The following is a 15505-nucleotide window of genomic DNA, read 5'->3' as shown; positions in this document are numbered from 1 at the left end:
TCTGGAAATTTCCACTACATGCATCTGAAGAAGTGGGTATTCACCCAGGAAAGCTTATGCTCCAATACGACTGTTAGTCTATAAGGTGCTACAGGACTCGTTGCCGCTTTTACAGATCCAGACTAACACAGCTACCCCTCTGATACTTGACACTAATTTTGGATTCCTTGAGACATGCTGGGTCTGATTTTCAACCACCCACAGCTTTTGCTGGACTTCAGCTAGAGCTGCAAGCATTCAGTGCTTCTGAGGCCTCTCAGAAACGAGCACCCAAAACCCACACCACTCCTGAAAAGGTAGACAGGCCACTGAAAAGTGGAAGGTACACACCCAATTGAATGTAAGAGCTTCAGAGTTCAAATGAAGCCCACTCCCTAGTTAATACAAAGATCTGTGTGCTCATATATTCATCCAGTTTAGAGCTAATTTACCATTGGCATGACTGCCCTCTCCTATGAGAAAACCCACAGAAAAGGCAGGGCATAAAACTACCCCAAAATAATGCCTAAAGCAGATTTTAGAAAACATCCAATCTTGATTTATAAAGGGTCAGTGATGGAGAATCCACCACAACCCTTCGTAAATTGTTGCAACAGTTAATTACTGTTTTTAACCACCCAACAATTTACCAAGGGTCCTGGTGGAGTTTCCATCACTGACCATTTTTATTAGGTCTGCTGCATTTTACTCTTTTCATTAAACACAATGAAGAACATCATCCCAGTTCGGCCCCAAATACTTTATATTGTCAGTAGGGCACTGATTCAAAAAAGATTTTGTGTATGCTATGTTAAAGTCATTTGCTCTGTGCAACACCACTCAAAGAATGATGTTGTAACGCTTGGTGTTGAAAGGGTGACACCAAGGATTCGTCATCGAGTTCTCTTCCATCCATATACTTACAGTAGTGCTTTTGTTCTCATTTAGCTCAGGTTACTACTCCAACTCATGATAACAACTTGAGAATATGATCATTTAAAAATTATATACGTTTATATTTCCCCTAAATACTTTTCTGTAAGGGCACTGAGTTTGCATACAACATTTCAGGGCAGTTCTTATTCTTGCCTTCTAAGACAGCTACTAATATTTTAATCTGACTAAATCAGTAATACCAAATATTCAGCCACCCTCAACCAGGTATCATATTTCATCTGTGTGCAAAAATGCAGTAACTGCATTCTACTGAAATGTTGTAATTGTACACTCACAAAACTGAAGGATACTCTTTGAAAAATTGGCCATTTAAAAAGAAAACTTTCAGGTTTAAAAGAATTACACAACAACATTCCTGACCTGCATTATCACAACACCTTAGATAACCGAAATGAAGATTTTTTTTTTCCCCCCCCAAAAAGTCTAGCATACCTCTCACTTTTTTTCTTTTTTTGCACTATATTTAGTTAGGATATTGAAGCAGGCCTGTAATCGTGTCAATCCTGTAGAGAGATGTTTACAACTGAACAACAGAAGTTTGCGTTGCAGGCTGCTGTTTTGTTTTTAAATAAATCATGGAAACTTTTCTACTGCTCTTAGGTTTTGTACAATTTTTTGAAAGAATGTAAATCAGATATTTTGGGTCTAAAATCTGCTTTGACAATGTCCCTGTCTAACACAAGAAAAAAACTGTTACTTACTCTCTCAAGATCTGAACTGTGTTCTGCAGAGAACCTGCTTTCAAAGAATCCAGGATGAGTATACAAGGCCTGTTGACAGCAAAAACAAAAATCAGCTTAATCTTTCATTAGGCATATTAGTTGAGTGGCAAAAAGAGGTTTTTATTTTGTGACTTAATTTCAGTGGTAATATGAGTAGAAAGGTAAAGGAATCAATGGGGAAACCTGAACAATGCACCCCTTAAAGGTAACCCTTATTATGTGTAAAGTTGAATCAAGTGCTCAATGTTGCTGCCAAATTGTTGAATATGGACACTTAAGTGTTGTTACATTATTATGAAAGCATAAACCTACCTTTTACAAATCTTCTTTAATTTGGAATTATTTAAAGAGCTCTGAAAAACATAAAATAAATTTTACAAGTTGTATCCAGAAAAAGCACAAAATGACTCCATATTTTTATGAGGTGACACCTGATGTGATAAGTTAATATGTAAAAAAGTGATCAAGAAACTGAAATACCTATGATATATTCAAAACAATCAAATATTAATGTATTTCACTGAGAGGTAAACAAAAAAGGGACTTCAACATGAATTCTGAAATGATAAAATTCTAACAGAGGACTCATTAAATAGTATTTCTTGTTTTTAAAAAATCCTTTAAAAAAAGTTTTTGCTGCTCCCCTGTTGATGTTTATAGCGATCATTTCATAAAGGGAGAAATTGACTAGCTAAGTAGCATAGCGGGGAATCAATGAAACCCCAAAAAGTGCTGCCAAATGCACAAAGTAAACACTGAAAAAATAGGGAAACTTTATAGAAACTTGTTTTCCACTAACTTCTTTTCTACTAATCTTAGGTACTATAATAGGGAAATCTTTTTAAAATAAGTGAGATTTTCAAGGTAACTACATCCCTTTTAAATATTCTCTATTCTAACTGCCACCAACAAGAAATGGAGGTTACTTACCTGTAACTGGAGGTTCTTCGAGATATGTGGTCCCTATCTGTATTCTACATACGGTTACACATGCGCACCATGGGCCTGACTCTGGACATTTTTAGTAAGCAGTGTCCTTTGGTCTGCACCTATGTAGTGGAACTCATGTTCTGAACCGAGGGCACAAAGGGCAGTGTGGACCAAAGCATCTCCAGCTCCTTTTCTTACCATGAATCTAGAGGTGATCTGCAACAGTGGGGATGAAGGGCAGTAATGGAATACAAATACACATCTCAAAGAACCTTCAGCTACAGGTAAGTAGCTCTGCAGATGGCAAATTCATTCGTCCCGAGTTCAGGGAGGGGGAGAGAGGCAGATGCTGCACTTGATGGTGATATGAGGCAGAGCTGGTGGCTGTGGGTAGGAGACACAGTTCTTGAACCCAGAAACTCTTGGCATAGTCCCTCTTTGGAGGAAGAAGCTCACTGGGGTGGGGAGTAACTAAACTAACTATAAAAACACTAAAATATTACGCCATTAAACAATTTACAAATCGTATTCACAGGTTTACAGAAGAGGAAGGTTGAAGCAAACATGGGATTCTGACTCAAGCCATGCAGCAGTAAGAAGGAACTGGAGAGGCACCAGTCCTCACTGCCCTTTTCAAAGCACGAGGAATTCCACTGGACGTGTGCAGACCAACGGACACTGCTTACTAAAATTTTCCGGACTCGGATTCATGGTGCACCTGTACACCCCATGTGTGGAATACACACACGGACCATCACTCGAAGAAGCACTAAGGGCGAGATGGAGAGTTTACTCTCAAAGAGGGAGTGAATGGCCCAGAAGAAGCTGCGGAAAGGAACTGTGACTCAGATGCACCTCTCTGGGTCAATTTCTCCTGAGCTCCTGTTTCAGGTTTGGGGGAATATACTGCATCAGCTCATTACTAGCCATACATCATATTCCTGTCCCTTGCATCCAACCAGTTTTATTAGCTGGTGCCTAGGGGAAGTGCACAGACATGACTCCTACTCCCTTCCCCTTTCTCATCCACTTACTTTCAAAGCAGGAGTACCAGATGCTCAGCCTCTGCTTTCCATCTTGTGCCCAGAATCTGACCAAGTCCTATGCAGTCACATGGGGCGGATGGGAGGAGTTCAGACCCTTTCAATCCTTTCTGCAGCTGCATTAGACTGAGCCACAATCTAGCCCATACCCTTTCTTAAAATCAACGAACATCTGCCTGCCTGCATTTTTTTTCCCCTTAGAGTTTGCTCTCCCTGCCAGTCCCAGAGGTGAGAGTTCTGTAGAATCCAACCATCCTAAAGACACTTGAGCTTCTTTATGAATCAGATCTTCCATTACGCCTCTCTCAGTCTTTAAAAGAACAAGCAGAGCCCATCAGCTCAAGATTGGGCTCAGAAGATGCAGAATCAAGAAGCTATAGGGAAACATGTTTCAGATACTATGAAAGCAATAACCCAGCCTAAAAACAATACTGGTTTGGATGCAGATAGTAAACCTTGCAAAACAGTCATGCAAATTTACCAGCCCAGATATAACACATACTCCTCTGCTCTTCACTAGACATTATAATGATTTATTTCCTTATCATTTTGTTCAATATTCAAAAAAACTTGCTCTGTGAGAGTAAAATTTTACAAGGTTGAGCTGTTAAAAACATTAATGGAAATTATTACCCTCCTCCCCACATGTAATTCACTTCTCCTGGAAGTCAACAAACTTCGCTAATGAAGAGCCTGATGGCAAATATCAAGTAGGATCGGAGGGGTCAAGTCAATTTTACAAAAATGTAATTTTATTTTAAAAGCAGTGACATTCAAGTAGCCTAGTTATGCCAAGCAAAAATAAAACCCAACCATGTCCTTGTCCAATACATCCAAATATACACTACTACTTGTTATTGTTTACCTAAAAGGACATTAGCAGATAGTTTTGTCCTAAATTTTATTTTTAAATGTAGTTTTTAATCTGACAGTGTCAGATTGCCACTAAAGACTTCACTGTTTCTCTCTTGTCAGTACAGAAAAGTACTTACTTCATAATGATTTGACTCCAAATTTGGAGATGAAGCATGATGATCTTTACCTAGTGTGAGACAGTAAATTTAAAATAAGAACAATTATTTTCTATTTTTTGGCTGAAATATTTGCATTTCTTGATCAATGGCTCTATCCGCATTGTAAAGATGGAGGCATGAACATAAGCTAGCTTTAGTTCCCTTTGGTACAAGCATGTCTGAATGGCTGAATATTGCTGAAGAACCTCACTAGGGTCCTGATCCAACTCGCACTGAAATCAATGAGATTTTTTTCATTGACTTTGATGTGAGTTCGGCCAGGATCCTAGTATGGAAACCTCATTTAGCACTAAATCATGCGCTGGATCTGCACATGCCACTTCCATTCATGTCTAAGAAAGTTGCACACAGGCATCAAGAACATAATACAGCCCCTAATATATCAGGAAATTTTACTACATATGGTAACCTAAAAAATCTACTAAATCAGTCTTGCAAAGAATTAAGTTTTCTTTGATAAGTGCCTCATTAAAGCATAAAGCTAACAGTTTTTCATCATTTTCTTTTTAAAAAATCACTACCGTCTGAGTGCAGATTGCTCTTTACATCCAGGTCTTCTTTATTCTTCCAGTTATCACTGAAGACCAGCACTGTGTTGGTTCTAACTGTTTCTCTCTTCTTTTCTGACTGAAGTGGAGATTGCTGAGTCTGGGACTGCAGTGACCCCTGATTTGGACAGTCCTCATATACCGCTTCTTCTAACCAAGGAAAGCAAATAACTGCAATGTACCAGTGAGATCTACCATGGGGATGAGAGGAAAAATAAAAAAAATAAAATGTCAGCAATTCAGTATTCAAGAGTCCTTTAAACGCTGTGGAAAGCCTTTGGTACTAGTGAGCTAATGGAACTAATGCATTGTTGCTCCACTGTATGTCTATCAGTTCTGACCTTTACGATGTTCATTTAGAAGAACACAATGATACACATATACTCCTACTCATTTCACCTCTGCAGCAGGACACTGTTGTAAAGATAATTCTCACTTTCCTGGTTCTCAAGTACTTCTCCTATCTGGTTCTCAACACACACTCCCTGCAAACAAACAAAACAAAAACCTCAGGATACCCTAATCGAATGATCAGTGCCAGGTATGAAAACATGGATATAGTCCACAATATATTCCGCCAACCTGAACACATTTACATGACCTCAGCTGCTCTTTTGTATACACAACTTCCACTGATATCACTTATCAACTTCAATGGGACTTCCACGTGTGGGGCAGTGTAGAATCAGGCCCATATATTGGTACTGGTACTGCAGTACTATGTATTGTTCTACAGGGACCTGCTTACAGGAAAGTACCCAAGTTCATAGGGTATATGATGACAACTAAAAAAAAAACACCCTAAAAATACAACCAAGCCTTTCTGGAATAAAGACCCACAAAGCAAAGGTTACTGGAGGCAAGGAAATAGCTTTCTTCAAACCAGATGCATATGAAATGCTAACATTTGGAGGAACTTTATTTTAAACTAATTATATTTTCCGCACAACGAGCAGGATTGCTCTTTATTTTACTTTTAAACTCAGAGTCTATGTAATTATTTTCTTGCTGACCAACGAGAGAGTATCCGCACTCGGAAAAGCTCAACAGTCCTGGGAGTGTTTGTACTGATCAACCAAAGCATTTCTAACCCTGGTACATAATGAGAGCACACCCTAAAACTATTTAGATTACTCCCCCACTTCAATTCTGACATTTTAGCCAATCTCCTAAATTGCTAGAGTTAGAGACTAATCTGTTACACCACTGGAAATGCAGGCTCTTCATCTAGGTTACGGGTGGGAAAACTACGGTCCGCGGGCCGGAGCCATTTTAAGCTGGCCCACGAGCTCCAGCTGGGGAGTGGGATCTGGGACTTGCCCTGCTCTTGCGCTCCAGCTGGGATGCCGGGTCGGGGGCCGCACCACGCGGCTTAGCCCCGTTCTGGCGCTCTAGCTGGGACCTAGGGTCAGGGGCCGCTCCACACGGCTCCTGGAAGCCGCAGCGTGGCCTCCTCTAACTCCTACACGCTCCAATGGCTCCCTCTGGCACTCCAATGGGAGCTGCAGGGGCGGTGCCTGTGGATGTGACAGTGTGCAAAGCCGCCTGGCCGGGCCCCCTGCGTAGGAGCAGGAGAAGGGACATGCTGCTGCTTCCTGGAGCCACTTGAGGGAAGTGCTGCTCAGAGCCTGCACCCTGAGCCTCTCCCTACACCCCCCAGCCGTAGCTCTGATCCCCCTCCAGCTCTCCAAACCCCTCAATTCCAGCCCGGAGCACCCTCCCGCACCCCAAACCTCTCATCCCCAGCTCCACCCCAGAGTCCACACCCCCAGCCGGAAACTGCATCCCTTCCTGCACCCCTGCCCCAGCCCTGATCCCCCCCGACCTCTGAACCCCTCGGTCCCAGCCCAGAGCACCCTCCTACACCCCAAACCCCTCATCCCCAGCCCCACCTCAGAGCCCGCACCCCTTCCCACACTCCAACCCCAATTTTGTGGGCATTCACGTTCCACCATAAAATTTCTATTCCCCGATGTGGCCCTCAGGCCAAAAAGTTTGACCACCCCGATCTAGACAGACAGCATGGTGTTTAGTGCTTTAAAATCTATCAGGAATCCCTAGCTTTCTAGTGGCACTTATTTCGATTGCTGGTGGATCATAAAATATTGGACTATGGAAATTTCACTGCTTCCTTTGAGAGTAAATATAAAATCTTTGAAATTTTAAGATTCAGAAAATGGCCCCACAAAAAACTATTTCAAAAGTATGTGTGTCATACTTACTCCTCATTAACAGGCACAAAGATATAATCTTTATTAAAGATGTTTATATGTCGAGTCCATGTTCTTACTCTTTTATGTCTTCTTTGTGCCACTCTGTGAATACAAAGACAACAACTACCATTGGTTTGTTTCTTTGGGTTTTTCTGCTGAAGGACTTCAGTGTTGCCAACGTTCATTAACTTACTGCAAGTCTTGCAATATGTGGTGTTCCTCTTAAAGTCGCAGGTACCAGAGTCATGCAATTATGCGAGAGACTCAGCTGACATTGAAAAAAGGTTCCCAGACTTCCCTGTTGCAGAGAAAATTCTGTACCATGTGACTCCCCACCCTCACTGTATGCTCAAGGCCAAAAACCAGAATGTAAGTAAAATGAACTCTGAATATCTTTTTAAGTGTCATGATTTTGGGGACCAAACTCATGATTTCTGAATGCTTAGGGCTGGCAATACAGCTGTGTTAACTTAAAATCAAAGCAAATATTTGGGAATAATTTCTTTTTCTGTGTCCGAAAAGAAGGGCTCTGCCAATTTAAACATCTTTAAAGGGAATGTATTTTAAAGGTACTTAACATTAATGTACTCACAAAAGTGTCAGGCTGGAAATCAGCTCCCCGATAAACTCTACTGCTTCCCACCCTAAACAAGTCCTTTTTTAAAAAATCTCAAGAGCACTTCGAGAGGGGAGATGCAGAGGCTGGCAAAACACCTCATCAAGAATCTATGAGAAGTCACTTACAGAACAGGTGGACTGATCTGTATACTGAGTAATTTTCCGAGTCTTTTCAGTTCAACTTATTTGAGCTAGCTTATCCATAGATTTTAAGGCCAGAAAGGACCATTATGATCTTCTAATCTGACATCCTGCATAACACAGGCAATAGACCCTCATCCACTAACTCCTGCACCAAGCAATTGGCCATGGAAGATGGTGATATTAGGCTTCTGTAACAATTTCTAACCAAGGATCTTCAATGATTTACAAACAAACATTCATGAACTAAACCTCACAACACCCCTTTTGAAGACCAGTATTATTGGCTAACCCTATCTTACAGAGACAAAAATCTAAGGAACTGAGTTTAAGGGCTTTGCACAAGATCACACATTGTGGAAGAGCTAGGAATAGAATGCAGATCTCTCCTGGTTCTGTGTTTGAACTACTAGACCATATTTCCTCTCCAATTTACAGTGAAAAAATACAGTTCCATTTTTAAGGGAGACTGTCAAAAAATCTTCAGGAAATCAAAACTTAGTTTTCACGTTTTCTAATTTAGCATAGGATGATGTGAAAACTACTGAGTGATTTGTAAAGTTCTACACATTAGTCAACTTTGAGTGAAATACCCCCTGTTCCAGAAGCCATCTGTATTATTACAACCTGAACTGTGGCAGTGTCTGTGCAAAGGTACGGACAAAGTGCTGAGGAAGAGGATGGAACAATTCTGCACCCCCTGCATGTTTCTGTGCTGGCTCTGCATAGACCAACATAAATCATAGAATCATAGAATATCAGGGTTGGAAGGGACCCCAGAAGGTCATCTAGTCCAACCCCCTGCTCGAAGCAGGACCAATTCCCAGTTAAATCATCCCAGCCAGGGCTTTGTCAAGCCTGACCTTAAAAACCTCTAAGGAAGGAGATTCTACCACCTCCCTAGGTAACGCATTCCAGTGTTTCACCACCCTCTTAGTGAAAAAGTTTTTCCTAATATCCAATCTAAACCTCCCCCATTGCAACTTGAGACCATTACCCCTCGTTCTGTCATCTGCTACCATTGAGAACAGTCTAGAGCCATCCTCTTTGGAACCCCCTTTCAGGTAGTTGAAAGCACCTATCAAATCCCCCCTCATTCTTCTCTTCTGCAGACTAAACAATCCCAGCTCCCTCAGCCTCTAAAGAGAAGGTTTGGGGGCAGGTTAGGGGAGGGGCTATAGGATCCACTACTGTGCAGCTCAAAACGAGCACAGGAAGCATGCAGTGGGAAGGGGTCCTATTAAAATCCACAGGCAGGAACAGTACCTGTGAAGAGACTACACTGCAGCCTTCCAGTCAGCCTAGGATCTGGGGAGGAAGGAAGTTACACCTACACACAAAATAGTCAAGTTGCTGTGTGTTAGGAGAGATTAATTTCATCCTCAATGAACAAGGTACAGCAAATTTCAGAGACCTTGACTTCTCAGGAAAGAATCTGACTCCGTATCAGAGAACTGCCCTTACACAATATGAAATCTTCTCTCGCAAAAAAACATATGATTACCACGTGAACTTAATAAATAAAGGGAGCAGCTATATGTGCTATGCTTAAAAAGAACAATTAAAAAAACAGAGGTCCTTCTTGCAAAATTGCATGAATCTTCAACAGAAAGGTAATCAAACTAAGTGAAGACATATTAAATTCTAGACCCAGAAAAAGAATCTGGAGGAAAGCGAAAGCATTGTTTGTATTTACAATCAAATGTCCATCACAGACAAACTTTAATAAAATCCACCATTACCATTCTATGACTGCAAACCTAAACTGTGACTTGAGGCATATCTGGAAGATCTGAGAACACTCAGAATACTACATGCCAAAGGACACTTTACTGAAGATTATGCGTGATCCATGGAGAACAATGTATATTACTAATTTGTTTCTTCCCCCTTCTAATTAAAACCATGACTGTCAGTACTTGTCTGTTAATGTAACAAATCCTTTACTTGTAAACAGTGACATTATGGCATCTGGAAGTGAACTTACGACAGTTTGGGATCTTCTTCAGAGTTTTTTCCTGTCCTGGTCAGGCACTTATAGAAGAAGCTGCTAAAAATATGCGAACGCTCAGCAAGCTGCTTTGGTGCTTTCTCCAACAAGAGATATCTACCGAAAAAACAACAATTGCAGCTTTTTACTCTTTATGTGGAAATTACCTTCCCCCCTCGACAACATAATCCTCACAAAAATATTAAAATACATCAGGGTTATCTTACATTTTGTAATCAGTTATCTTTATAGCTGCTAGCCATGTCAAAATTTTCTATCTAACTTATTTTAATTGTGTATGGATGGTTATCACTTTAGTATCTAAGTGCCAAACACAGTTATTAAGAGCACAGCCCCACTGAATCCACCCTCTGTCTGAGATCTGTACTCCAGAATCAATCCTTTCATATTTAAATAATTAAGTTTCTACTAAAATAAGCTTGAAAACATGAACCAACTGTAAAACAAGCCTGCAAAGACTACGAAACAACAGGTTACAGGTGTGTATTGTCATTACAATTGTATTATTTCATTTCATAGTTAATTCATTAAGTAAAACCCTTCAATTTTTAAAATTGCAGAATCCAGGTCCCCTGCCGCAGAATTTATTTTTAGTTTATCAGAGAATACTATTCTTCAACAAAGCCCTGTGTATCAAAAGATTCACGTGGTGCTATGCTTTGCTTCCCCGCGGGTTAGAAATTTTTGATTGCAATGCTCTCGCTTACAGTTACTGCAGCAAAACTTTCATAAAACAAACAAAGGTGAGCCTTGAACATGCTCTGCAGATGACCAGGATTCTGCTCAGGTTTGAGTCAGCACTTCAGGATAGTCCAGAAAAAATGGCAGAAGGCAATGTGGGCTTTGTAAAGCATTGCTCCATTTCAGATAGCTCCTGAAAGGTGGCAGGATGCATAAAAGCCCACACTCCCACTAACAATTCCTGGAAGCTGGAACCTCTGGCTGGGGGGTGCGGACTCTGGGGTGGGGCTGGGGATGAGGATGAGGTGTATGGGATGCAGGAGGGTGCTCCAGGCTGGGGCTGAAGGTTTGGAGGGTGAGAGAGAGATCAGGGCTGGGGTGAGGCGCAGTTCCCACCAATGAGAGCTGCAGAGCTGACGCTTGGGGCGGGTGCAGCATGTGGAGACCCCTGGCTGCCCGTATGCCTAGGAGCCGAAGGGGGGACATGCTGCTGCTTCCAAGAGTCACGAGGAGCCAAGGCAGGCAGGGAGCCTGCCTTAGCCCTGCTGCGCCGCTGACTGGACTTTTAATGGCCTGGTCAGCAGTGCGGACCGGAGTCACCAGGTCCCCTTTTCGACCAGACTTTCTGGTAGCAAATCAGGCACCTGACAACCCTACTTCACTCACAATGAAAGTACATTCATTTCTGGAGTGGAAACACTGCTGCTATTTTAGTATACAACAGTATCTTTTGGGAGAAGTAAAGAATAAAATCCAGCCAACTTTAACTGCAGGGGAATATAGATAGGCTAAAAATAACAGCCAAAATTGGAACTAGGCCAAGTCTTTGCTCTATTGTAATCACCACAGTCTGTTTAGAGATCACCATTTTAGGTTTCAGTCAAAAATAAATTAACATCAAAATGATTCTTATTCCTCCCTTTTATTACTTACTTAAGATAGAAGTCAATGATGACATCATTGAGGAATTCTCCATACTCTAGACACTCTAGATCCTCTCTTGTGACACCCAGTCCTCCTTTTGTGGGTGGGGCAGGATAAACAATCAAACTAGAAAGCAAAAGTGATGTTATAACAAGATGAGCTATAGTTTAACAAGTCACTTACAAAAAATTCCTAATGCCCATGAAATTATGCTTCAGAAGGTGGTGAAACAATACTACGGAGATTCATAGATGTACATTATCTAAGCAAAAATCTTTATGGACTGTGTTTTATGCTAGTTCAAGCAGATGTATTGACGGGCTACTAAGATATAAATGATTCTACTTGTCTAGTTATCCTCGCTCCCATCTCTTCACACAGCTACTATGAAGTTCCCACTTCATGAAAACCTGACAAACCTCCACCTTTTCTTCATTGTTTGAGCCTGACACATTAACCATTGCTCTGGATTCCAATATATGCATCCAAGATCTTTGTGATCAACTCAAAGTGTGCAGCATTTGGCAGAAAATTATCAAGAACTTAAACTAATACATGTTTTGAAAGGGAATGATGAAATAACAGGAAATTAGAATGACCACATTCATGGAAATGTTCTAAAAGAATGAGAGCACTTTTGCTCAATCTATGCACTTTCACAGTGACTCTAATTAAACACTTGGAATTATATCGGTACTCTATTCCTAACACTATCATACATGTGCAAAATTGAGTATTTGCACTACTACAGTAATATTGCACATAATGTAACACTGCAAAACCTGAGTCAATAATACACAGAAATGACTGAAACTGACCGTTTCAAAAAAAATCAGGGGAAAAGAAGTATCGGTATTCTGGTTTTGTATGTAACTAAAGCCATCTATAAAATCTTGTCCCTTATGTAAAAAGCATATGGCAGGCGTGTCTCAGATTTCAGCAGCTTTCTATAAAAGCTGTTAAAAAACAGTGGCTTTCTAAACTCGCCATTAACCCAGATGTACAGTGTATGATCGAAAAGAACAGGAGCACTTGTGGCACCTTAGAGACTAACAAATTTATTAAAGCATAAGCTTTCGTGGGCTACAGCTCACTTCATCGGATGCACAGAATGGAACATATAGTAAGAAGATATATATGAAGATATATTTACACATACACACATACAGAGAAGATGAAGTTGCCATACAAACTGTAAGAGGCTAATTAATTAAGATGAGCTATTATCAGCAGGAGACAAAAACTTTTGTAGTGATAATCAAGATGACGCATTTAGACAGTTGACAAGAAGGTGTGAGGATCCTTAACTTAAGGAAATAGATTCAATGTGTGTAATGACCCAGCCACTCCCAGTCTCTATTCAAACCCAAGTTAATGATATCTAGTTTGCATATTAACTCAAGCTCAGCAGTTTCTCATTGGTCAGTAACTCAGCACAGTTCTGAACTTGAAACATTTCACCATTACTCTCTCAAATAATAATAATAAGAGGATCTATATGTCTTCCACCTACGGACATGGTACACTGATAATCTAAGGACGTTATTTTTAAATAAATATTTGTTAAATATTTGATAATATTTGACTGTGTTAAGTGGGGAAAGATACAAGACAGATTCTCAGGTGATTTAAATCAGCACTGATGTCATTTACATCATTATTTACACCAGCTGAAGGTTCAGCTCTGCATTTAACATTTACAATGTGAAAACTCGTTTCCAGGCCAATACTCATGCTACCTGATTTGAACGGTGTACTGAGTATTTCCACTTTTAATCTCTCATACAAAAACAAAACAGTGTAAAATTTTCAGCTAAAATGAAGTGTGTGTAGGAATACTGGCCCACGTTAGATGTTGGTGAACTATGGTTTTAAATTGAGTTGGGATATTAGCATGAGTCACAGGCTGAAAGCCTGGGAAGAAAAAGGATGAAATCGTGAAAAAGAAGAGATGTTGTATTAAGACTTATAGTTTGAAATATCTTATTTAAAGTTTGGACTAAATAAATCGAAATAAAATACTGTTAATTGGGTACCACATGCACCTTTCACCCAAAAATCTCAAAAGTGATTTACAAATATTAATTAAGTCATTAATTTATTCCAGCTATTTACTTATGTAATTTGCAATCATGGGCTTTTTTCTTAACTGCTCATATAAATAAAGCATACATACTTCTGAACTGGTCCAATTTCCCTTATTTCTTTCCACTCATCATCTGACTTAGATGACAGAGAAATGGAATAACAACCACCATTTTGCTTCTGCAACAGAGCATAACTTGGCTTGGTGACATTTGCTTTTGGTTCCTGCTGGTGAAAAGAAAAAAAAAACCTAAACAAAAAAATCATCTTTATACACAAGTGAACACACAGCAAAGGCTAGAAGTAAAACAAACCTAAGTACATCTTGCTATCTACAATAAATCTTCATTTATTATTCAATTCATTCATTATTCATTAAATCTTCATATTTTCTCCCCTTTCTCCTCCTGCCAAAACCTACCTGCTGGCTAGCAAAAAGAAAACTTAACACTTACATGCAACAGTAAGCAGTTCAGTGGTAAATGCACCTGTGAGCCAAAGCGCATATATAAACAACGACAGGTGACACCTACACAGCATTTTTCTCTTCAAAACGGTTTACAAACATTAGTCAACCATGTGAATTGGGCAGTATTATCCTCACCTTTTTGAAAAGGAAATAGAAGCAGAAAAGATACGGCTGGAATGTCAGAGGTGCCGAGTACCCCATTGCTTTCAATGGGAGCTGCAGTTATTGGGCACATCAAGCCTTTAGTGACTTGGCAAAGACTACAGAGCTATCACAAAAGCAGGGAGCAAAACAGATGAATTCTTGGCTTCTAGTTTTGTACTCAGACCAACCCACCCTTCCTATAGCAATACTGTTACTGAATAGAACAAATGTGTGTGATTTTTGACATTTGGGGAATTGGTCAGTTTCATACTTTCAGCTTCCAATTTTCCCCTCAAAGAGACGCATATCAGGGCCAGACTGTGCAATACATCCAGTGCCCTACAACGGCTTGCACACCTAGAAGCAGAAGGCGGGAATGGGATCCTTGTGCTTCTCTGAATGCAAGAACCATGGTTCTGGCTGGCTCTTGCACAGGTTTTGTACAATGGCAGAGGGCCTCTTGAACCCTCCTCCTGTGCACCCCAACAGGGGACAATCCAGCATTTAATGCAGAATGTAATTATTGCCTCATTATGAAGGATACACTAACAAACGTTATCGATTCTTAACTATGGATACAGATACTTTTATTTTCTGTGAGTAATTGAAAATGGCTTGATTTCTCTACTGGCAGTAAGTGACTTGACTCCAATCAATCATTTGAAAGTCATTTATTAACCTGAGGTAGGGGATTCACAAGAACTGGAGTGCTGCTCTTCTGCATCTGCTGCTGAAATGAAGCCTGGCAACAATTCATAAAGGAGCTTTCCTCAGGTGACAAGTCCTTAAACAAAGGTAATGCCTGCTTCCAAGACAAGTAGTCAGAGAGATCTGGGGACCTGTTTTTCTTCCTCACTTCCGCAATCACCTCATTCAGCTTAATCTGTTCTCTTTCCGTGAGTGGTTGGAAGAGTTCAAGGAAAACAAATTCGCTAGATTTGGCTGTCAGAAGAAAAAAGGCAGAGCATTAACTGAGACTGACGAGACATGGCAGAACTTCAGCAAC

General features: G+C 40.4%; 1 protein-coding gene across 3 annotated transcripts in view; it reads right to left on the bottom strand.

The window, feature by feature from the left end:
* The window catches only part of SENP7 (SUMO specific peptidase 7), a 71909-nt gene that overhangs the window by 3006 nt on the left and 53398 nt on the right, over positions 1-15505 (bottom strand). For 2 of the 3 annotated variants that reach the window (XM_074973233.1, XM_074973252.1), the window contains 9 exons: positions 15179-15441; positions 13978-14114; positions 11811-11927; positions 10173-10292; positions 7436-7528; positions 5187-5404; positions 4624-4673; positions 1971-2011; positions 1638-1706 (listed from right to left, as the gene is read on the bottom strand). In XM_074973233.1, coding sequence (XP_074829334.1) covers positions 1638-1706; positions 1971-2011; positions 4624-4673; positions 5187-5404; positions 7436-7528; positions 10173-10292; positions 11811-11927; positions 13978-14114; positions 15179-15441 — 1108 coding nt within the window. The remainder of the gene's footprint in view (positions 1-1637; positions 1707-1970; positions 2012-4623; positions 4674-5186; positions 5405-7435; positions 7529-10172; positions 10293-11810; positions 11928-13977; positions 14115-15178; positions 15442-15505) is intronic. The other variant, XM_074973242.1, reaches the window with a different exon arrangement.

Source organism: Natator depressus, chromosome 1 (genome assembly GCF_965152275.1).
Source record: "Natator depressus isolate rNatDep1 chromosome 1, rNatDep2.hap1, whole genome shotgun sequence".
NCBI classification, from domain to species: Eukaryota; Metazoa; Chordata; order Testudines; family Cheloniidae; genus Natator; species Natator depressus.
Note: the sequence above shows the minus strand (reverse complement) of the source record. Positions and strands in the feature narration are given on the sequence as shown.